General features: G+C 40.9%; 2 protein-coding genes across 6 annotated transcripts in view; one reads left to right on the top strand and one right to left on the bottom strand.

Moving 5' to 3' along the window:
- Positions 1–22,859, top strand: part of RACGAP1 (Rac GTPase activating protein 1) — a 284,478-nt gene that overhangs the window by 191,439 nt on the left and 70,180 nt on the right. The gene's annotated exons all lie outside the window — the stretch shown is intronic.
- Positions 1–22,859, bottom strand: part of ASIC1 (acid sensing ion channel subunit 1) — a 32,284-nt gene that overhangs the window by 8,791 nt on the left and 634 nt on the right. For 2 of the 5 annotated variants that reach the window (XM_074270419.1, XM_074270418.1), the window contains exons 2-3: positions 22,071–22,449; positions 20,706–20,901 (exon numbers count right to left, since the gene is read on the bottom strand). In XM_074270419.1, the coding sequence (XP_074126520.1) occupies positions 20,706–20,901; positions 22,071–22,432 (558 nt within the window). In that variant the 5' untranslated portion in view covers positions 22,433–22,449. Of the gene's footprint in view, positions 1–2,796; positions 3,673–20,305; positions 20,430–20,705; positions 20,902–22,070; positions 22,450–22,859 lie in introns of those variants that run through there. The other 3 variants (XM_074270422.1, XM_074270420.1, XM_074270417.1) reach the window with 3 other exon arrangements.

The raw sequence follows: 22,859 nt of genomic DNA on the forward strand, positions 1-22,859 counted from the left end.
TTTTTTTTTTTGCTCAGCATGATAAATATGGAAATATGTTTATCAGAATTGCATATGTTGAATCTACATTAAATTTCTTACTGTCTTGGAGAGGGAGGAAAAGAGAAGAAGAGGGAGAGGAATTTGGAACACAAGGTTTTACAAAGGTGATTGTTGATACAAAGATAGTATGTATTTGGAAAAATAAAATACCATTAGAAAAAAAAAGAGCTCAGAAAAGAAGAGAAGCAATGAGTACAGTAGAGTCAGGGATAAGAGAAAGAAGAACATCATTTCTTTGCTGATTCCTAATCCCATCCTCAGAAGAGTGGGGGCCCCAGGATCCAGGGAGCCATGAGACACCTCTGCTCTCCTTTCCCACAGCTAGGAAAAATACTGTTCTCTTTCATTATGTGGATAAAATCCAGCTAGAAAATCATATTATCTGAGCCTCCTAAATTCTTCCCTCTTAACCCCAAATCAAAACCCATTGACTTACTAGCCAAACCCAGAAGAAGCATGGTTGCAACCTGAAGTATCCTTGACTACTCTGTCAGGAAGATTGTAATGGATGTCTGAGTGTGCTCCAGCCTCCAGCCACCACAAAGATAAAAGATGGAATGAATGTCTCTGGCTGAGTTTGTCCCAGCTTATATGCTCTATTATAATTACATCATTGTAGGTTTGAATCATGTAGAATAGGTGTCAATCTGATAGAACTATATTAAGTACTAAGTACATGTACTGAATTAAAGAACTATTAACCATGATGCTAAACTAGATAACCATTGTATGAATCCATTCCACCAAGTTAACACCTTGTTGTAAGAATTTCTCCAGAATTCTGGCACATTACAGAAGATTATTGGGTATTGCTAAGGCAATTCAGTATCCTAGAGAAAGCAAAGAATTTGGAGGCAGAAAACCAGAATTCACAAACACTTAGATCTGTCATTTACTTGTGTGACCTTGAGCTTGATATTTCCCCTCCCTAGGCCCTACTTTCTTGATCTATAGAATGGGGAGCAGAGAAAGGACAAGGAACTCAAAGAAAGAAATTAAGGTCCTGTATGTATCAAAACATTCATATAAGCACTCTTTGTGGTAGCAAGGAACTAGACATAAATTGGGAAATGCCTGGGAAAAAAAAATGGAAGGTGTGTGTATACACACACACACACACACACACACACACACACATACGTATGTAAAATATAATGTTCTGGTGTTATAAGATGCGTTAAACTGAAGAAGTCAGGGAAATGTAGAGATTTGTATCAACTGATGTAGTAAAATGTGAGCAGAATTGAGAGGTTATTATACATAAGAAATGTAATCATGTAAAGATTACTAAAAAGAAATTGAACTCTGAATATCAGAAAAACCAATGAAGTTCCCAAGGAAGAGAGGTCCCTCACAGAAGAGAGGTGAGGGACTACCAGGACAGAATATTGTTTACAGTCTCTATATCATATGTTTCTGCTTAATTGCTTTTCTTTGTCACAAGGGATCATTCATTCTAGAAAGTGTTGAGAAATAACCTTATATGAAGACAAAAGGCATCAATAAGACATATTTTTAAATAAAAAATAAGAATGAGATGATTTCTAACAGTATTTCTATTTTTAGTATTTTACAATTCTGGTAAAAGTGTCTTATTTGAGAATCTTGAGCTCCGGTGTCACTGCTTAGGACCTATACTTAAGGCCATGATGCTGTGAGATACTGCTGCCACCTGGTGGCTTCTGATGAGAAGTGTCAGTTTATGTCTAAGCACTGACATAATCTTTCTCCCCAAATCCTCTCTTTTCCACTCCTATGTTTCTATCTATCTGGGATAGGGGTTGGGAACGCAATAACTGCACTGCTACTAGGTTTCCATTCTTTCTGAGTGACAGAGTTTGTCCATCCCCTACTCCTCCTGCTAAAGATTTGAAGCTAGACTTTAGAGAAAGAAAAAAGAAATGTTTTGGGATGTCAAATAACTTGGTCTTTAGAGAGGACGGGTGATGTGGTAACCTTTGACCATATGAGTTGTATAGATTTTGGAACTTTTAAACAAGACTGAGGCTGGGATTCCTCCTGAATGTGAGACTCCAGTAACCTGAATGATTCCCAGTAGCTAGTATTAAGCACTCTTTCCCCAAGGATTCAGAATAGCTGCAGATGGAGCATGGGAAGATCATATTCCATTACTGTTCACATATACTCTTGACCTTGTGAGACACAGAAACACACACACACACACACACACAATCTGAGGGGAACAAGTTTGGAAAAGCATTGAGACAAAAATGGAAGAATATATACATATAGTCCATGAGTGTCCAAGAAGTCACTGTCTCTGGTCTTGATGCCATGGGGGAGGGGAACAACTAATTTTGCCCACTCTCTCTCCTCCTTCTGCCTTGTAATGGATTCTGGCAAAAGATTCTTCTTTCCTGTTCCTCTGTCCTCCCTTCATCTGCCAAGTTCCTGGGTACTGACAAACCTCAGAGGATCCCTACCTCAGACTCCCCCTTTTATGCTTTTAAGCCCTCCTCTCTTCCCTTCTCACATCCCTACTTTCAAGCCCTGCTCCAAAGCCCCTAACACAGAACTATCATTGAGAGATGGACTAGGCGTGAGGGCAAAACTTACACATCCTTTTTACAGGAACCAAACCCTCTCTTGAGGTAAAGGCATCATAGAAGGAGTTTTGTTGGACACAGACCAGATGTACCTGGAATAGAAGCCATTGGGATGATGCTGCTAATGGGAAGACAGGCCCCATGCTCTCTGGGTTGTTAGGGATGAAGGGGAATGACCCTGACTCACCACAGAAAAGTTGTGAGGGCCACAGGGCCCCCCTCGATAGGAGCAGTACAGCAGCATGTCCTCCAGCCGGTGGCAGGAGCGATTGTAGAAACGATGCAAGTTGAAGGGCTCCCCAGAGAAGGCATCAGGGCCCGGGGGAGCAAGGGGCACACCAGGGTCTTCCCCATCCTCCAGCCCGAGCAGTGGGGCCAGGTAGAGCAGGTCAGGATAGCTGAGCTGGGACAGCCGCACGGCATTGGTGTTGCAAAAAGTAACGGCTGGAAAGGCCAGCTCAGAAGTGGACACCTCATCCAGCAGTGTCACATGTGGGTAGCTTCGGTAATAGGTCACCCGATCTCCTACCTGGTACAAAAAGGTACCCAGTGCCAGGGCAAAAGCTATAGCCCATAACATTTGGCGTGGCCCTAAGCCTCCTGACACAAAAACGTGGCTGGCCCCATGGAGGGTACAGCTGTTAGCAAAGGCCACCAAGTCTATAGCTAAGCCTTCCTCTTCCTCCTTTGCTTCCTTCTCTTCCTCCTCATCTTCTTCCTCTTCTGACTCAGATTCAGACTTCTCTTGCTGCTCTTGGTTGGGGCTCCAGCTGTCCCTTACAGCCCCCGAGTCCTCACCGGAGGAGAAAGACAGAGAGCAGAAAATCTGGATGGGCATCTCTGGGAGATCAAGGGAGGGAGATGATGACCCTGGGACTGAAAGGATGGAAGGAGGAAAGGGGAGGAGCAAGAAGAGAAGGGGGTAAAATGCCCAAGGGTGGGCTAATAGGAAATGCCAGCCAGCATGCCCCAAAGCAGTCCGGCTGCCTATGCCTGAGCCCTTAGTGGGGAGTGTCTCAGGAGAAGAGGGAGGGAGGGAGGGAATGTGGGGCGGAGCTGGGAAAGAGGCAGAGCCGTTCACTCATCTATGCTGCTGAATAATTGATGGACTATAAGAAGGGGGAGATGGTGCAGAGTGGAAAAGGAAACAGCCCCCCCCTCACTCACTCCAATCTACCAGTTTCAGTTAAGGGATGGAATGGGACATGAGAAGGCCCCTTACAACTCCAATCCTCTCACACAAATGAGCAATTCTGTAGGATTCCAATTGTTTAATGACCAATGCTCCTTGTTTCTACCTCCCCCAAATACAAAGGGTAGGGACTGGTCCAATAATCATCTAAATGTCTGACCTAGTCAATAACTGACTCAGCAAATCCCTCTTCCTTTTCCCCATCCCCAAACTTCTAAAACCAAGGTTATGAATTAAATCACTCTCAAAAAGCCTTAAAGTAGTCATTCTGTGGATCTTTATCTGATCTAGTCCCTCCTCTGAGCCCATGGTTTCCAGTTCCTTTTAAGTCACAGCACTTAACTAACTGCTTCCTATAGCTAAGAAGCTAATCTATCTCTTTTCTCATAACTTCCCTCCTATTTCTCTAATCCCTCTAGTCCCTTCTACTGAACACTTTCTTCTCTTCTCATCCACCCCACAACAAATCCAACTGATGCCTTCCCCTCTTTCCTTACCCTCCCTTTTCCTCGTGTGGCTTTTAGGGCAGCCCAAAGATCCATTAGTAGGAGTCTTTCAGTGACCACAGACTCATTTGTAGCTATTTCCTGGCATGAGGGGGCGGAGGTGGGAGTAAAACCCCCTCAATCACCTAAGAAGCTTCCTGACTGCTCTTCCATCTCTCTTTTGCCTGCATCATCCCCCCCTCCCATATTTTTACTGTCTTTCAGACATCAGTTATAGAAATTTTATCCTAACTTGCAGGGGCCTAACTGGGAGATCTGAGATCTGAGAACCAAAACTGAGTTCTACCCAGTGTTCCTATTTACCCTTTAGCCCCTTCCTCATTCTCTTGGTTTTTAGTCCTTCATTCATTCTTTCAGACCCCTAGACCAACATATCCAGCTCTCCCCTTCTAGGGGTTCTTAGCTCCTATCAGGCCTCAATCCACTCTTTTCTAGCCCTCTAGACCCTCCAGTCCCTCAGAGAGGTTCTGGTTACTTCAGGCCAATGGGGAGGAACTTGAGCTGCCAAACCTAGTCTCTGATGCTGGGATAGTGATAAGGGTTGGGGGTTGGGATGGAGAGAATTAATTCTTGCTTAATTCTTGCTCTGCTGTGTCAATGTGGAAAGAGGTAGATGCTAAAAGAATCCCCAGCTCTATTCTGCCTAACAAGTAGGGTTATTTATTTAAAAAGTTGTTTATTCCTTCCCTCTGTTCCTCCCTCATTCTTTTGTAACCCTTTATCTCTTCTAGCTGCATTCAGAGTTTTGCCAGAATTTTGAAGGGAAGATAGGGAGTTTGGGAGTGATAGGAACCGAACTTCTAGGGATTCTCTGTGTTGGATAGTGGCTGGGATCCAGGATGTCTGGGTTCTATCATAGATAATGTAGCTTTTTAGCTTTAGTTTCCTTGGGGACTGAGAAGTGAAGACTTAATGGAGGAAAAAGCAAATCAAAGCAGAGATACCGTAAGTAATGAAGAGATATAAGGAGTACATAGAAATGCAAAATAATAGAACTAGAAAGATGTACAAGGAGTAGATTTAGAAACATGGAAAATCACAGACATCAAAAAATACAAAGAGCTACAGAAGTAGAAACAAAAAAAGAGAAAGTGAAGAAAAAATTCCTGGGAGGAGAAAGAGAGACTCTATTCAGATACTCTATAAACCATCACCACTGAGGATTTTAGTTTGTTCTTCCCAAACATATATATGATTACACAACAATTAGTGAACAGTACAGAAATTCTCTAATCATTCTCAGAGTCTGTTATATTTTCTTAACTAAACTATTTAGGGCAGCCATAGTCTTTTGCCTTTTTACCTTTCTCCCATGCTCTCATTCTCGTGTTCTGCATATCAAAAGTTCCATACTCATCTAGAGGTATGTTGTCTATGATCACCAGAGGGCATTGCGTGCACCCCCCCACACCTCCCCAACTTCTACTACTACTGGCAGGGTTTACAGAATGGAGTTTAGAGAATTTGGCACTGGGATTTTATTGTGAGTCAGTACTAAATGAATACACTGAGGAGGAGGGGAAAATGGATTCTCGTACACACACGCCACACATAAACATTACTGATAGTAAATGCTCTTGGTCTTGGGCATGTAGGCACTCTCCACCCTGTACACATAACCTTTCCCTCCTAACCAGAGACACGCAAGTTTTCTTCCTGCATCCCCCCAACATCTGTGTGAGAGACGCATAGTATACAAACTAATAGAATACAAGCATTGCACAAGAGTGCAGAGACACTGAACCTCCCCTGCATTCTTTACCACTATCCATCCTTCTTTTTGCCTTTTCCCCTCTTTTTCTTGCTGTCTTTCCATTTAATGGATTCCTTCTTCCCAGATCTACCCCCATATTATCTGCCAATGGTGGCTCTGACCTTCTGTGGCCCAACAGCTCTGAACTTTTCAGGACAATAGCAAGTCCCATCTTTCCCCAGCTTCTCAGGGATATATACTTCTGAGATTAAGCTGTGGGGTTGGATAGATGGGCAACTGATAAAGGAAGAGCTGTACTCACTTGAATACATGTCCACAATCCCATGTTCAGAGCACATACACAATGACATACTGATAGTATATGCACAGAGAGTATATGTTCAATATACACATTGAATTTCAATAATGCTCCTTATTACAGACTCCTTGCAATCCCCTTTCCAGGCCTGGAAGTCTTGCCATCCCATGTGACTCTCCATCTAGAGCTTATCTCTTTACAGCTGTATGCCTTTCAATGTCTCTGTTTCTTTCCATCTTTCTGGTTCTGAGCCATCAAATATAAGCAGCTCTGGGACCAGGACAGATGTCCACTGACAAACATTAATCCATGTACATACAGTTGCTTTCTCACAATTACATATAAAGAGAAGCTCTCCACCTTCTCAATTCCCCAGTTATAATAGTACAGCCCATGTTTGAAATGTCTAAAGTGAAGTAATTCTTTTTATAGAAATTCATTTTATAACAAATCTTTATAATAGAATTCATTTTAGAGGGACCTTAAAATTCATTTTAGTTTAACATTTTGTCCCACAAACTAATTTCCCTTACAAAGTTACTGAAAAGGGGTCTTCCAGACCTTACTTTAATAATCTCTACTGATGGAAAACTCACAAACTTAATTTTATTTTCAGATACCTCAGTTATTAAATACCTACATTAGAAAATTCTTCCTTACATTAAGCTGAAATCTGCCTCCTTGTAACTTGCATCATCTTACATACACCTCCACAGTTACACACACAAGCATATCAAGTCACATACACACTGTCACATACATTCTCTTAGTTACATAAAACGTACATATTTATGTGCATAGAAGTGTACATATACATATGTAATCTATTGCTATTACTACTGTTACATACATATGGCATCTACTGCTATTATTACTGTTATTACTACGACGACGACAACGACGACGACACCACACACACACACACACACACACACAGAGTTTTGTGTGTGCTATTAAGGAAAGAATCCTGCTTTTGGAGTATAACTGACAGATTGTTAATATGTGTAATTGTGAGTGGAGGTATGTTATAACGGGTGAACACTGTAGAAAGATAGATTTTAGCCAAATAAACCTCAGTTCAGATTCCAGCTCTGCCACTTACAAACCTATGTAACATTAGGTAAGTCACTTAACTTGTCTGGGTCTCAGTTTCTCCATTTATAAAATGAGTGGGTTGAGGTTTCTTCCAGCTAGAGAGTCTGTCATCCTTCTTTATGCATAGAGGTATATCTACAGACACATACACATCTTCCCAGTCACACAGTAATGTATAAAAATGTTGATATACTCTCCCCCAGTAAAATACGCATTCACAAGCTTCTATTGTCATATGTGCAGAGGTTTATGCATATGAATACTCTCCCCTTATTGGGTACATGTATATCCACACATAAGCACTCATAAATCCCTAGTGATTGTCCAGAAGCCTTACAAAGCCCTGTGCTGGCCAGGCTATGCTATAGGGGTAGCAACATGACTTCTAATCTGGCAAGATTGCTTCTGAATCTGATACTCTAACAGTCAAAACATATTCAGAGCACATGGATAAGTGCATGGTCACTCATTAAATACCATATTTACCTGGCTACAAGGCTCCCTTTTTATCCCAGAGTGGATAGATTTGGGAAACATTTACATTTAAAGGCCTTGATGGATCTTAAGGAAATGAATCATACTTCTTAACCCATTCCCTAAAGAAATTTAAATTAATTAATTAAAGAAATTTAAATAAATATATTAATTAAAATAAATAAATTAAAGAAAGAAAAGGGAATCTGGGGAGCAGCTTGTGGGATGGTGTGACTATGATGAGTCCTATTCACATTCTGACAATTTTTCAAGAGAGCTCTTTTTTTGTGATTTCAATGTATAAAAAGTATGATAGTTTGGGGCATATTATGGAATGATAAAGGTGGAATTTAGTTGAAGTACATATCCTCAGGACTAGTTGGTGGCTGGCTTTCTGTAGATGAACCTCCTAGAACTTAGCTAAGTTGCTCTCCTGATCATAGTCTGCCAAGCCTGCACTCAAAATTTTTTCAACTTGGAAGCTTCTGCCAGGCCTTTTGCTCGTTGGGCATGGTTCTAAAGGACCCAGGGTCACTGCCCTGCCATGATAAGGCACTGGAAAATTTAGTGAAGGAGTCTATGATATGGGAAAAAGAGCCAAGTAGTGGGTGAAAGGACCTAAATCTTGGGAATGGAAGAAGACCATAAGACATGAATTTAAATACTGCATTCCCATCACATACTTCTTTACGGAGCTATCCAGATGTGCATAGACAGAAACCCTGCACACATTAATGCCAGTGGTTCTCTCTTCTGCCAGTGGTTCCAGCAGCAGAGGGAGGTGCTAAATCTTGGCAATGAATATTACAAGAGGAATCCAACTAAGAAGTAGGTGGGATCAGAGCAAGAAATACTGGAGGATGGAGTGGGGAGATGAGACATGAAAAGCAAAGAGGGAGAGATTAGCAGTAGAACCCAGAAATGCTAGCATCCAGCTTCATCCTCTGCTCATCCCTTAATTTAGTGTGGGTTAAAACTATTTTCCCAACCTTATCAATTGCTTAGATCACTCCCCCCAGAGTCCTGGCCCAAAGGAACTAGAAAATCCCCAGACATAGGACTGAGGCATCTACAATATGCCAGACACTGTTTTAAGTGCTTTACAATATTATTTCATTTGATCTATTTGGAGTATGTGTGTGTGTGTGTGTGTGTGTGTGTGTGTGTGTATGTGTGTATAGATATATTAAATATATCAACTATCTACACACACACACACACACACACACACACACACACGCACTTTATTCTCAGCTCTTATCAGGGAAAGGAAAGGAATAGATGAGGGTGGAGTACAAGCAGCTATATGGGGGAAAGGGATCCCAAGAATTCTATTCTATAGAATTTTACTGAAGAGCTGAATTAAGATGGAACATCAGGTTTCAGGGGTGGTGAAGCAAAAGCAGAGGTAACCTAAATAAAGTACGCTGCCATCATTAGATATTTGAACCCCTCATTCCCAGAATTCAGATGCTGTTCCTGCTATTTTATCTTGAACTCTACACTTGGGTCTATCCCCTTTCTCTCATATTTGGCACCAAGCTCTGTTCCTTCCATCTCTAGCCTTAATCCTTAACATACAATTCTCTTCCCCCAGAGCCACAGACATTTGAAAATGTTTTCAGGAGAATCATTTCAGGAGCCTTAGTAGCAATCCCCATCCACGTGTAAAAGATCTCTGGACACTCCATTAGATTGTTCCTCTTTCCTCCTCTAAGGCCTTAGACCACAGCTGCAGTCTTGATCATATGTCACGACCTTCAAGGATAGGTAATCCTGGACCCAGGCTAGGATAGCAAAAGAGGTCCAAGACTCAAAGCTGCTCCTCCCCCAAGCTGTTCCCTGGCTCCTGCCCCCAGAGGCACTTAGTTACTTATATCAATTTCCTATTACTTTAGCCATCAGTCTGTCGATCAATTAGCTTAGAGCAGCTACTTAGCAGACAGCAGCCTGGGAAGTAGGAAACTGGAAAGAGAAGGGAGAGAAGGGAAGAGAACCCTCACTATCTTTTTGTTTCCCACTATTGCTGCTCCTCTGCCCCAAATCTTCCCTCCTCCCATCTCAATGAGGCACAGCAGAGGATCCAGAAGGCAGAAGAAACTGAACTGTTCAGTTCAGACTCTTCCAAACCGTGTCTGAGGGAAGCTGAACTGCACGGTACATTCCTGTGATTGACCTGCAGGCACATACAGATGTGGCCATATGTACTCTTCTTCCTCATCTGCAACCTGGACTCTGAATAGGGACTCTTAATGCACTTCTCTATCCTGCAGCTGTTTGGAATTCTCTTTCTTCTTCTGCCTCCCTCAGCCAATCCTAGTTCTACTACAAGGCAAGAGATCCCTTCTATGAGTTGCATAGGCCAGGCATTCACCATCACAGTCGAGATCCTGAGACAAGCCCAGTTTGAGTTTTTGAATTAGACACTGGGAAAGGGTGGGACAAGATCCTTCTGGGAGAGAGGGAAGCAGTGTGTGTTAGGTGTTTGTAAGGAAGGGGAGAGAATTAATAAAAAATAGTGGAAGAGCCTCAGGGTGGGGATTGCCCCATAGGTTATAATACCACATTAAACCACATTAATTAACCCTGAGCTACTGTCCCATCCCACCCCACTCCTCTGAAAGCTTTTTATCTTTTTTTTTTTAAATCCCTTTTTCTTTCTGCCCCAGTTCTTGTTCCTCACAATACTTCTCTGTCCTTCTGCTAGTCCCTTTCTGGCCCAAGGTCCCTATAAGGGTCCCTATATTCCCCTCTTGCTATACCCCTGGTGAAAGTTTCTGAATCCAGATTTGAGTAGATGAGGGGTGGAAGCTGGGGGGAAGGGCAAGGCATCTGTACAAACCAGGCACTTATTTATGATCTCTGCCCCCCCCCCATTCCTGCGTTGTTCAGCATTCTATCCACATCAGCCTCTCCCACTGCCAGGGATAAATGAGGTACAGCTGGGCGCTGAGGCCCTGGCTGCAGCTGCTCTCGCTCCCCCTGCCACACCCCCCTCCCCCCAGCATTAGCAAGCAGCTGCTTCTTCATAACACCCCTTCCCTCACTCCATGCCCCTTCTCTGCCCAAAACCCCAGCCCCTCACCCAGGGTAAGGGGAGCCTGGGAGGCAGGGATCACAGACCCCATTGCCCTGGCAACTGATTACCTAGTCTAAGGAAAGGAGGTCAAGAGAATAAGGGGACTTGGAGTTAGGCTTTTGAGTTCACCTTTTTGGAGAACTGCCAATGGAAACTTGAGAAGAAAATTGGTGAGATTTGTCTCACATCGGGAGAAGTGTCTCACTGGACCTTTTCCTTTACCTTCCTCATGACCTTGCCTGCCTCTTGGGATCTCCCTGTCCACAATTTCTCTCTAGATCTGCTGAGGCTTTTTGAATTCATCCATTCTCCCAAGATGGCTTGGCCTCTGCCAGGGATGATCACAAACAAAGAGGTGGCACCCGAGTGTCCCGGGGCCCATGAATCATCTTTTCCAAACCAGGGGAGCTGGGGCTAGGTTGCATCTGGAATTCTGCAGCTTCCATCCTCTGGCTGAATTAGAACGATGGCATCAGGAGAGCTCCAGAAAGCTGAGGTATCCATTTCTGCTTGGGAGCTTTGAGAGGGGTAGAAGTAGATAGAACATTGGGCCTGGAATCAAGAAGAACTGAGTTTAAATATAACCTCAGACGCTTTCTTGTTGTGTGACCTTGAGCTCACTTCACAGCTGTTTGCCTCTGTTTTCTCATCTGTAAAATGGGGGTAATAATAGTACCTATCTCCCAAGTTATTGTGAAGACCAAATGAGATAATAAAGAGCTTAGGATAGTGCCTGGCACATAGTAAATACTATACAGCAAATGCAAGCTATTTGCTATTGGGATTATTATGCTAGCCCTGAGACTACTGGGGGTGTGGTAGATAGATAGCATGTTAGACCTGGAATCTGGAAAACCCGAGTTCAAATCTAGCTTCAAATATTATTGGTTGTGTAACTCAGTCAAGTTGCTTAAACTCTCAATTTCCTCAACTGGAAAATGAGGACACTAATAATGCTTACTTTGAAGGATTATTGTGAGGATAAAATGACATATTTATTAAAGGCTTAGGGCACACAGATGGCCTTTAATAAATGTTACCTTCTTTTTCTTAACGTCTTACTCCAAGAGAAGCAGTAGCCTGAAAGAATTATTTCCTCTAAAAGCTGGCCCTAGAGACAGATGTTTTCTACCTTAGGGACAGAGATTTCACACACAAAATCCTTCCCAAGACACTTTGTACTCAGTAGGCATTATGACAGAGCAAAGAAGGGTGAGAGCAAGGAGAATATAAGTGGAAAGGGATGATTCTGTGAGAGCAGCTTGGTGACAGTGCATAGAGCACTGGGCTTGGAGTCAGGAAGAATCATCTTCCTTGAATTCAAATTTGGCCTTAGATTCTTACTATGTGATCCTGACCAAGTCACTTAACCCTACTTGTGTTGGTTTCCTCATCTGTAAAGTGAACTGGAGAAGGAAATGGCAAACCATTCCAATATTTTTGCCAAGAAAACTCCAAATGGAGTCAGGAAGAGCCGAACACACCTGAAAAACAACTGAACTGAAAATAGTCCTGTGTGCCAGTAGGAAGCCAAGAAAGAGAGGAAGAGGAAAAACCTCTTTGTATGGGAATGGATAGCATAGAGTCACCTTGGTAGGCACTTCTGGAAAATGTATATGTGTGCATATACACGTGTGTGTGTGTGTGTGTGTGTGTGTGTGTGTGTGTGTGTGTGTGTGTGTGTGTGTGGAGAGAGAGAGAGTGTGTGTGTGTTGGAGTATTAGAAGATGCCATAGCTTGGGCTAGCCTTTTGCAGAATTCCAAGGCACAGGTTCAGAGAAGGAGCTTCTGTTTATAGACTGTGTTTTGTGTATTTGGGACAATCCAAAAGGAGGAAAGAGAGAATCTGACCCAAATCATATTAAGATGAAAGCAACAATTTTGATTCACTATTAGGAATCAAGCAAACCTTAACTTTCCATGAGACTTCCAAACTAGGAAATGCTCCTCCATGCTCTATTTCATCCCTGGTGGCCTTCTTTGAGTCTGCACAGGAAATCTACTCACCTCACTTATATCTCTAGAGTCAAAGCCAGCATCTTCTTGCAAAGAAAGAAACTCTGAGCTCCCCAAAACAGCTATATTTTATTATCACTGCTCAGAACTTCCCTCATACAATACATTATGCTGTAGCATTCCCACTGTCATGGGCCAATCATTTTTCAGTATCGCTATTGAGAAACTTCATTGGGACCAACTGAAAACTCAGTGCCTCTTCTTATATATATTTTTGCATCTCATCTTTATGCTTTAATATTCATCCAGATTATACCAACCCATCATTCCTTTAAATCCCCTCTAATCAAGTGGAAGATCACAGTTTTTTTCCTCTGGCAGCCTTTTCCTCATTCTGTAGCTGTCCAAGGGTGACCTTATCTTTGCTCAAAATACCCAATGGCTCAATCCTGAGAACAGAGTCAGAAAGAAGAGCCTCGATAATACCTGGACCCTTTGGATAGTGGGGAGAAAAACAAAACTAGATTTGAAGTTAGAAGATCTATATTCAAATTCTTGCAATACCATTTACTAGCTATATATTACTTGTATAAAACATTCACTTCCTCTAAGGTTGCCTTCTCATTTGCAAAATTGGAGGTGATGACAGTTAAATTACTTGCCTCACAGGATTGTTATGAGAATAAAGAAGGTTATATATGTAAAAATGCTTTATAAATTTACATAAATGCTGCATTGATTTTGTTTTTGATTCAGATCTGCAATTTCATCTGTGTTGGAGGGGGGAATCCTTTCATTAAAGAAGATTGGCAATCTTACAGTTTTAGGGAGTTTTCTGGGGCACTAAGAAATTAAATGACTCTCCAGCTGGGGTGGCACAGACATGTATTCCAAGGATAACTGTCTAACCACTAAATCACTCTGCCTCTCAAATATGTCGTTGTTTTTATTTATTTATAATTTATTATTGGGGTAAGGGTATTCAAGAAAGAGACATGGAAGCTGAGTATCAGACAATTCTGGCATCCTCAAAAATATGATAAGGAAAGAGCATACATCTTTGCTACATCTCACTGGATTTGAGGGATTGGCATTAGTGAGGTCAGAGGAAGAAAGAGATACTCCCAATCTGCTAAATCCTTGCAAAAAAAAAAAAAAAAGAAGAAGAAGAAAGAAAGAAAGAAAGAAAGAAAGAAAGGAAGAAAGAAAGAAAGAAAGAAAGAAAGAAAAATGAAAAAAGAAAGAAAGAAAGAAAAATGAAAAAAGAAAGAAAGAAAGAAAAATGAAAAAAGAAAGAAAGAAAGAAAGAAAAATGAAAAAAGAAAGAAAGAAAGAAAGAAAGAAAGAAAGAAAGAAAAGAAATTCCATTTCCACTGTATGTTTTCTTATTTAGAGAAGTTCTCCTGATATGGGAGGTTTCTGGTGGGAAAGAAGACCATGGTCTGAGAATGCTGATTGTAGGACAAAAGAACCAAGGAAAAATCAGGAGAGGTTCTAAGAAGGTTTGAGTCAACAAAGGTATCTCAGGGCATACTTGATTTTAGAAAAATAATGTCCCCAATTGATTGTGGAGTCTGTGATTCTAGCAGCAACATTATAGTCCAGCGAACAGGACACTGGATTGGGAGGCAGATAATCAGCTCTCTAATCCTGGATTTTGTCATTAGCTGGATGTCTGACAGGCAATTTGGAGTCATTTTCAAATCTTCCTCTTTGGAAATAGTTTGGTGCAATGGATAGAACATTGGACTCATACTCCAGGAAGACTTGAGTTTTAATCATGTCTCAGACACTCATAGTTGTATAATCTTTGGTAGGTTACTTCACCCTTCTCAGACTTGAGTTTCCTCATCTATAATAACAGCACCTAACCCTCAGGTTTGTTGTAAAGATAAGGTACGATAATATTTGTGAAGCACTTTTGCTTTAAGCACTATATAAATGTTTTCTTCCCCCCCTAAATACAGTTGTCAAGTCTTATAAGTTATCGATATCTCTTGCATCCAAATCCTTCTTGGCATTGTCATGACTACCATCCTAGTTCAGGCCCTCATCATCTCACCTCTAGACTATTGCATTTCAGTATCTCCTCTCTTTAATCCAAGCCACGCAGAGTTGCCAAAACAATCTTTCCAAGACTATATAATTCTGAACATGTAATTTCCCTGCTCAAGAATCCTGAATGGCTCTCTATTTCTTCTGGGATAAAATACAAATTTTCCAGCTTGGTATTTAAAGACTTTCACATAGATTTCTATCTTTCCAGACTAACTTCACATTGCTTCTTTTTACAAATGATATTCCAGACAAAAAGGCCATTTGATTTTCTGTGAACTTGGAATTCTCTCCCATCCCATGCTTTTGCACAGTTTCCTGTATGCTTCCCTCTTCATCATTGCCTCTTAAGTCTCCTTTTGGGTTCAGCTCCTATGCTTTTTGCTGTGGGAAGTCTTTCTTTGATACCCCTACTAGTTACCAGTAGATAATACTCTTCTCTCCTCAAATTCTCTTCTCAAATTCTGTGAACAGATCACATTCCAATAGAATGTAAGCTGCTCCAAGACAGAAACTGTTTTTCATTTTTGTCTTTCTATCCCCTGTGCTCATTATATTAACCTGTACCTAGCAAGTGCTCAATCCAAATGCTTATTGAATGGAATGGAATTGAATGTCTTTGTGTCTCAGTTTTTGCATCGGTATCGGAGATATTATTTGTCCTACCCACTTCATAGAATTGTCATAAAGATTCAGTCACATGACAGATGAGGTGCTTTGTATTAGTAATAATAATAACAATACCCCAAATTAATTATTAGGATTCCCAAAAATTCAGTTAGGGTCTAAATTAGCAGTATGGTGTCATGAAAAAAAAAATGCTGAAATTGAAGTCAGGAGAACATATTCTGGTTCTGAAACTTACTCACTATATGTGTTTGGGTAAATCATGTTACTTTTTTGAAGCATAGCTCTTTATCTTTAAAATGGGAATACTATCCAATTATCTTGATTAGCTATAGTCATGATGAAAACGTTCTGAGTCTGTATCTTAAAATGCCTCATAAAAGGGAGTTGTTATCAAGGACAAGTCACTTTTCACATCAAGACCTCAGATTACCAAGTATGTAAAATGAAGAGATTCAACTAGAGGATTTCTAAGGTCTTTTCCAATTTACATGATTAGGCAGCTAAATGGTGCAGAAGCTAAAACAATGGGCTTAGAGTCAGTAAGATTTGAGTTCAAATAATGCCTCAGATACTTCCTTGTCAAAGAATGTATGACCCTTGTCAAGACATTTCACCTCTGCTTGCCTCAGTTTCTCCATATGTAAAATGGAGATAATAGCCCCTATGTCTCAGAATTGTTGGAAGGATCAGTGTGGAGCACTTAGCACAGTGCCTAGCACATATGAATGTGAGTTCAGAGCTACTTTGAGAATTACCCAATTTACTTCCCCAAACCAATTAATTGCTAAACTTTTACTTCCTAAGTTCCATAGTTTTCAGCTCAGGTGAATTATCGACTATTTTAATTAAACAACTAAATTCTGTTGAATCATTTCATTAATATACTTGGAAATTGCATACAACAGGCAAATCTGAGTTAAAATCTGGTTTCAGAAACTTACTGTATGATCCTGAGCAAGTCAGCCTCTGCTTATTTCAGTCAAATAACATAATAATAATACTATTTATGTTATTGTTGAGCTAATTTTTCTTGTATTGTGATTTGGGGGACATCATTGCATGAGACCTGTTATTACTTTGACAAAGATGATATTTGGAGAATAATTCAATTGTGTCATTAGAAATGGGGCAGCTAAGTGGCACTCTGAAAGATTTATCTTTTTTTTTTTTTTTTTTTTTTTGCTGAGGCAATTGGGTTTAAGTGACTTGCCCAGGGCTGGTGTTCTATGCACTGTGCCACCTAGTCACTTCAAGATTTATCTTTTCAAGTTCAATTTTGGCCTCAGACACTTCCTAGCTGTGCAACCCTAGGCAAGTCATTTAACTGTGTTTGCCTCAGTTTCCTTAGCTATAAAATGAGCCAGAGATGGAAATGGCAACACCACTTCAGTAACTTTGTCAAGAAAACTCCAAAATGGAGTCAGACCCAATTGAAATGAAACTGAACAAAAAATCTTAGAAAAGTTAACTTCTCTTTTAATCTAGGTGCTGATGGAGCAGGTGAAGAATGTGATTACAAAGTTTAAAACTGTTAAATATTTTAGTGGGTATATTTTGCTTTAAAATGGATAATATTAATAACAACTTCCAGTTTGGAAAAATAATACTACCAACTTCTCACATTGTCCTTATCTGTGAAGTTCCTTGAGACTTTCTATTTGGGTAGGATTCTAAGGATAAGGACTCTAAAAGAGAAGTGTAAAATTAATGAAATGCTTTGAGTAGGAGCTAAGATTGCCAATAGCCAAAGTGAGAGAACAGAACTTGCAAGTTTGCTTACAGTAGAATTGAGTTTTACTATCACTTATGAAACCGTGCCCTGAGTGGCTAGGTGGTACACTGGATTTGGAGTCAGGAAGACATCTCCAAGAGATAAAATCTAACTCCAAATATTTACTAGCTAGGTGACTCTGGGTAAGTCACTTAATCCTGTTTGCCTCCTTTCCTCATCTGTAAAATGAGCCAGAGAAGGAAATGCCAAACTCCTCCAGGATCTTAGCCAAGGAAACCCCAAATAGAGTCACAAAAAGATAGATACAATTAAAACAACCGAACAACCTGTTAATAAATAATGTGTATCAAAGTTATATCTTTGAGTCAATTTTGTAACAATAGATCTTAGAGTCAAAGATTTTATTTTGCCTTAGTGGTTATAAATTTGTGGTCATATCCATATCATAAGCAACTAGGTATATAAGTTTTTCAGCTTGTTATCCCCTTGCAAATGGTTATGAATTCATATATAAGATTAGGTCCTTAAAGTATCTCATTCTTTTAGGATGATATGAAAATCATATATATATATATATATATATATATATATATATACATATACATATATGTGTATGTATATATATATATATATATATACACACATATATATACAAATGCATATATGTGTTTATTTTATTTTGTTTGTATATACATATATATGTGTATGTATATACACACACATACACCTTGTCAACAATTAGCTTTGGATACAAATACATAGATATCCTCAAAAGAGAGGGATAAGATAAAGATGTAAAAGTTTTTTAATTTTTAATAAAGAGTAAATTTTTAAAAAGTCCAACAGAATTTGGCAATTTTTCTCTAAGAACAAGGATATACATATCACTGGCTTCCAAGTGTTCAAATGGTGTATATGGACTTTGAGTATGCTTTAATATCCATAAAATTGGATTAAAGATTTTACATGTAAAATTGCATTAATAATTGTCAAAGTTTTAAATCATTTTTTCCCCATTTTGAAGTTACTCTCTGATAATATTAACAGACAGAAAGTTACATTTTTCCATCATAGATCCTTATTTTGCCCTTATGGATCCTTATTAAGATTCTTCTTTCAGTCTGTTGATGGCATTATCCATATCTTGTACAAGGTTCAGGTAGACAGTAAAAGCAAATGGTATGTAACTGAAATTCTCTGAACTATCACGTGAACTATAGGTTTACAAGTTGATATTCTATAATACTGTTATCAATAGCATTAGCTCCATTAGGTTTGACTGATTTCCACCACTTGAACTAGTTGCTGGAAAACCAAATTTAGGAAGTTATACTAAAATTTATTGACTATTGTTACTGGAATTTTTTAGCAGTGTTACATAGAAAATCTCTGCAAATAACCTAAAACCAATAAAGTGGATCTATTAGGAGGAACCCACTCCAGAACTGCCATGAGAACTAGGCCTCATACACAATTTCCAAAGGAAGATGTTTCCAGAGACAGATGACTGCATAGGACAGGTGATGTAGCTTTCGATCTCATGGATTTGGGGAGTGGACTATAAGGAACAAAAAGACTTGGTATTATTTAATAGCAATGATCACTATTGTACCAATATTGAATGTTATTATATTAATTTGGCTTTAGCATTTCGTGATATTTGTCTTTGCCCGTAAGAAGGATATGCCTAAATTCCTTTTTTCAACCCTTTTGCTGTTTGGGAATCAGGGCCATTCCTTGTGCAACTTTTGTTGTTGTGCAAGCTTTTCTGTTTATATTAACCTTACCTGATCAAAACCTGACTTATGAAAATAAGTCATTTGACATTCTTCAGGTAGAAACCAAAGGGAAGTTTGAGCTTCTGAAAGTGATTTAGTTACTTGTTAGCTACCTAGCTTACTGGTAAGATATGTCTCCCCTCTCAATCAATGCATTTTGAACCCTCTAAATTTATAATTTAACCTGACTTAGTTTACCTATAGAATCTGTTTCATGAGATTTGTTTTTTCAAGGGATGTATGAGATGAGCAAATTCTAAGTTTACTCAACTTTCATGACATTAAGGAAAGTGTGGGATTATGATTTGTGTGTGTATATGTGTGTGATAAACATGGTCATAGTGTACTTATTTGCTAATGTAAGTTTATAACCCTCTGAGACTAAAATAAGTTCTTTGTGCTTTCGGGACAGCTGACTACTTGAGATTACTAACAACTCTGAGTGTCAAATACTTAGAAACCTTGACTTTAGCCCACTTATCAAAATTTGCTCCATGGCCCTTTTAGTCAGTCTGTTGTACTTGCATAGCATAAAAGAGGGAATTATAGATCTAGAGCTACTCCATTTTGAGAATTACTCCATTTTGTTTACTTATATATGTCTGTACTCCCCCATTCATGCCTGACATGCAAGTGACCCAGCCTGTTCTGAAAAATAGCCTAGCCTCACATCCTACAAAGAAACAAAGAAACCCCTAACCATGCAACTGAACAAAAGGGTTATTACACTAGATTAACTTTAAACCTCAGCAAAAGGAACCTTGACGAATCACTTTCACTCTATCCCTACTCCTCTCGATCCCCATTAAAGACACGAATCCCTCCCTGAAAGATGTGATTTCATCTGAACCAGAAAGTCATCCTCACTGACAAACTCAATTAACTTTGTTTTGCTTTACAAATTTCTGATCCAGTTTACTTGTTTTTCCCAACCTTCCACATAAGTGCTAAATAAATGTTAGCCATCATTATAAGTATTGATTCAGACTTAACAGAAAAAGTTGGCAGAACTAGAACCTCCACTTGGGACTGTGGTCCAGAAGCCTTCCCCATGTCCTTTAACCTTTTAACCCACTCTCCCTTCCCTTGGCTCTATGGCTATTGTAGTCAAGGGGATAACTCAATTAGATGGTGAAAGAGGTTCCCTCCCCTCTTTTATTAGTAGAGAGAACCACCCTGGTACCAACCTGGTATTGGTGAGCCCTTACTCTGACATTTCTGTGTCACAGCAATGGGAGAGAGGGGTTGAACTGGCATAAAGTCAGGGTTGGGCAGGGCCATGGCAGTATGAGGAGGGTGGAAAGGGATGCGTGGGACTGGCAGCTCCTGGAGTCAAGAAATTTAAAAGCTGAAGGGGCTAGGGACACCCCACTCATCCTGAGATACTAACCTCTAAGTGCTAAGCAACACTGCCCTCCCACTCCAAACACAGAGCAAACACTATGCTCCCAACGCAGCTAAGAAACACCCCTCCCCACTCTGAGCAAATCACTTCCATGATGAATCCTAAGCCTAGCCCTCCCCACAACTAAAGTAACCCACCTGACTGACTCCCACACATTCCCAAGAAAACACCACTTCCCTCACCACTTTGAAGTCATCAGCACTGCAGACTTCACCCCGAAAGTGGCAGGACAGCAACATGTCATGGATGTCATGTCCAGCTCGGTCATAAAACTCCAGCATGTTGAAGGGTTTGGGCTTAAAGTTTCGGAAGTTGGCCTTGTCCTGTAGCATTTCCAGCTGTTTTTCATCTGCCATCTGGGTATCTGGGATCTCATACCTGGGCCAGAAAGAGGGATTGCAACTGAGTTTAGGAATCACTCTAGCCTTGTCCCTCCTTTTTTCTTTCCATTAGTGGAAAAAAGGTGACTCAGACTATGGAAACAGAAGCCTGGGAAGCAACAGGTAAAAAGGGTGGGGTGGGATATGATCATGATGGCTGGAGTAGAATTGGGGTAAGGGTAAGACTCCAGGCTTTATAGAATGGAGCTAGACATCCTAGAAGCATAGGCTTGGAGTTGTAAAAGACATGTAGTCAGCTTGTCTAACCTCGTCTAACCTCTCATTCTAGATATGAGGGTCAGAGTAGTTAAAAACTTGCCCACGACCACACAGGTTATAAGCAACAGAGCTAGGATTTGTGGTAGGTCCTTTTAACTACCAAGACAGCACTCTTTTCCCTCGAACCATCACAATCACCCAGAAAGTGACCACTTGGAAACAGAATGGAAAGTGAAATCCTTGGGTTCAGTCAATTGTTCAGCAATTGTACCCAGGGTAGCACCTGTGACTACTAGGTGAGTCAAGAGCTCTCAAAGAAAGGAGTATAATGAGTCTCCCCAGAGGCACACAATTTCAGAGGACAGTGCCAAGAGAGAAACAAGCAGAAGGGCTGAAGAGGAGGGACACGGCCTATGTCATTAATTTCTATTCTTTGCCTCAATGTATGTGAGGTTATGGACACACTGGTCACTAGCCTTATCACATATTTTATCATTCTTAAAGATTCCATAGTCATGAGGGAAAGTAACTGGGCTCTATTCAAAGGAATAAAGGTCATGGTCAGACTCCATAAGCCAGAGGCCCATAAAGTACTAACTGTCATGTGTGTGGGATGAGGTAACATGGTGGTACAGGATCAGAGATAGCCTGAGTTGGGAGGGGAGATAGAATTTAGCATTTGGAAGGACAGACTCAATGATAATTAGGTGTAAATAAAGTATAAACTTCTCAGAGAGTGGTGTTATTCAAGCTGAATTAGGAGGATATCGGGAAGTAGTGAAGAGGATACTCCCCTATATAGATCCAGCTAAGGATACAAATCCTGAGGGGCAGGGCCTGGAGAGAAGGAATGTCTGGAGTGGGATAGAGTACATCAATAGTATGTCTGGAGGAAGAGGGGGACTTGGTGACTGGGACCAGGCCGGGGAGGGATTGAAGGGTGCCCACCTGTTGTTGAGCAGAGCCAGCAGCTCACCAGCATGGTACAGGTCATTCTTGGAGACTCGGCTGAAGCGAAATTCGTTAAGGTTGCACAGGGTGATTGCAGGGAAAGTGAGGTGTGAAGCTGCCACTTCATCCAGTTTGGTGACATGGTGGTAGTGGAAGTAAAACTGTACTCGCTCCGTACACACACACAGCAGCACTGCCAAGGAACCCAGGAAGCACAGGGCCCACAGTGCCCGTTTCAGGGACAGCCGCTCATAGGAGAAGATATGGGCCAGGCCGTGTAAGGTGGAACTGCTGGCAAAGGCCTGAATGCTGACAGGCTGGACACCACCCACCTCTTCCTCATCTGCCTTCAGCTCCATCCTGCCCAGGGAATATCCTGGGGAGTAGAGAAAAGGCTTTATCTTCCTATATGAGGGATGGGGGTGGGGAGGGGATGGAGAATGTGGATGGGAAGAAGAGAGGACTAAAAAGTATTTATTGCTCCTACTACCCTTGGAAATTCCCTCCAGAATGAACTGACTCCAGTGCAAGGAATTTCCCAGACCAGCTTCACCCAAGCTTTAGAGCCTCTCTGCCCAGAATGAGGGTGCCTCCAAATGTGGGGTAGCCTGGGACAGTCTCTCTTGATGTGGTCAGGGGACAGGGGATCTCTCTGCAAATGTGCTGACCCCGGAACAGGAGATCCCCAAGCTGGGGCAAAATGGGGCAGGAGAGATGTCTCAGATCTATTCCCAGGGAATAGGAGTTCTTTCCTGTCACTCAGGCAGAGGCCCCCAACTCCCTCTT

This window comes from Sminthopsis crassicaudata, chromosome 5, assembly GCF_048593235.1.
Source record: "Sminthopsis crassicaudata isolate SCR6 chromosome 5, ASM4859323v1, whole genome shotgun sequence".
Classification (NCBI taxonomy): domain Eukaryota; kingdom Metazoa; phylum Chordata; class Mammalia; order Dasyuromorphia; family Dasyuridae; genus Sminthopsis; species Sminthopsis crassicaudata.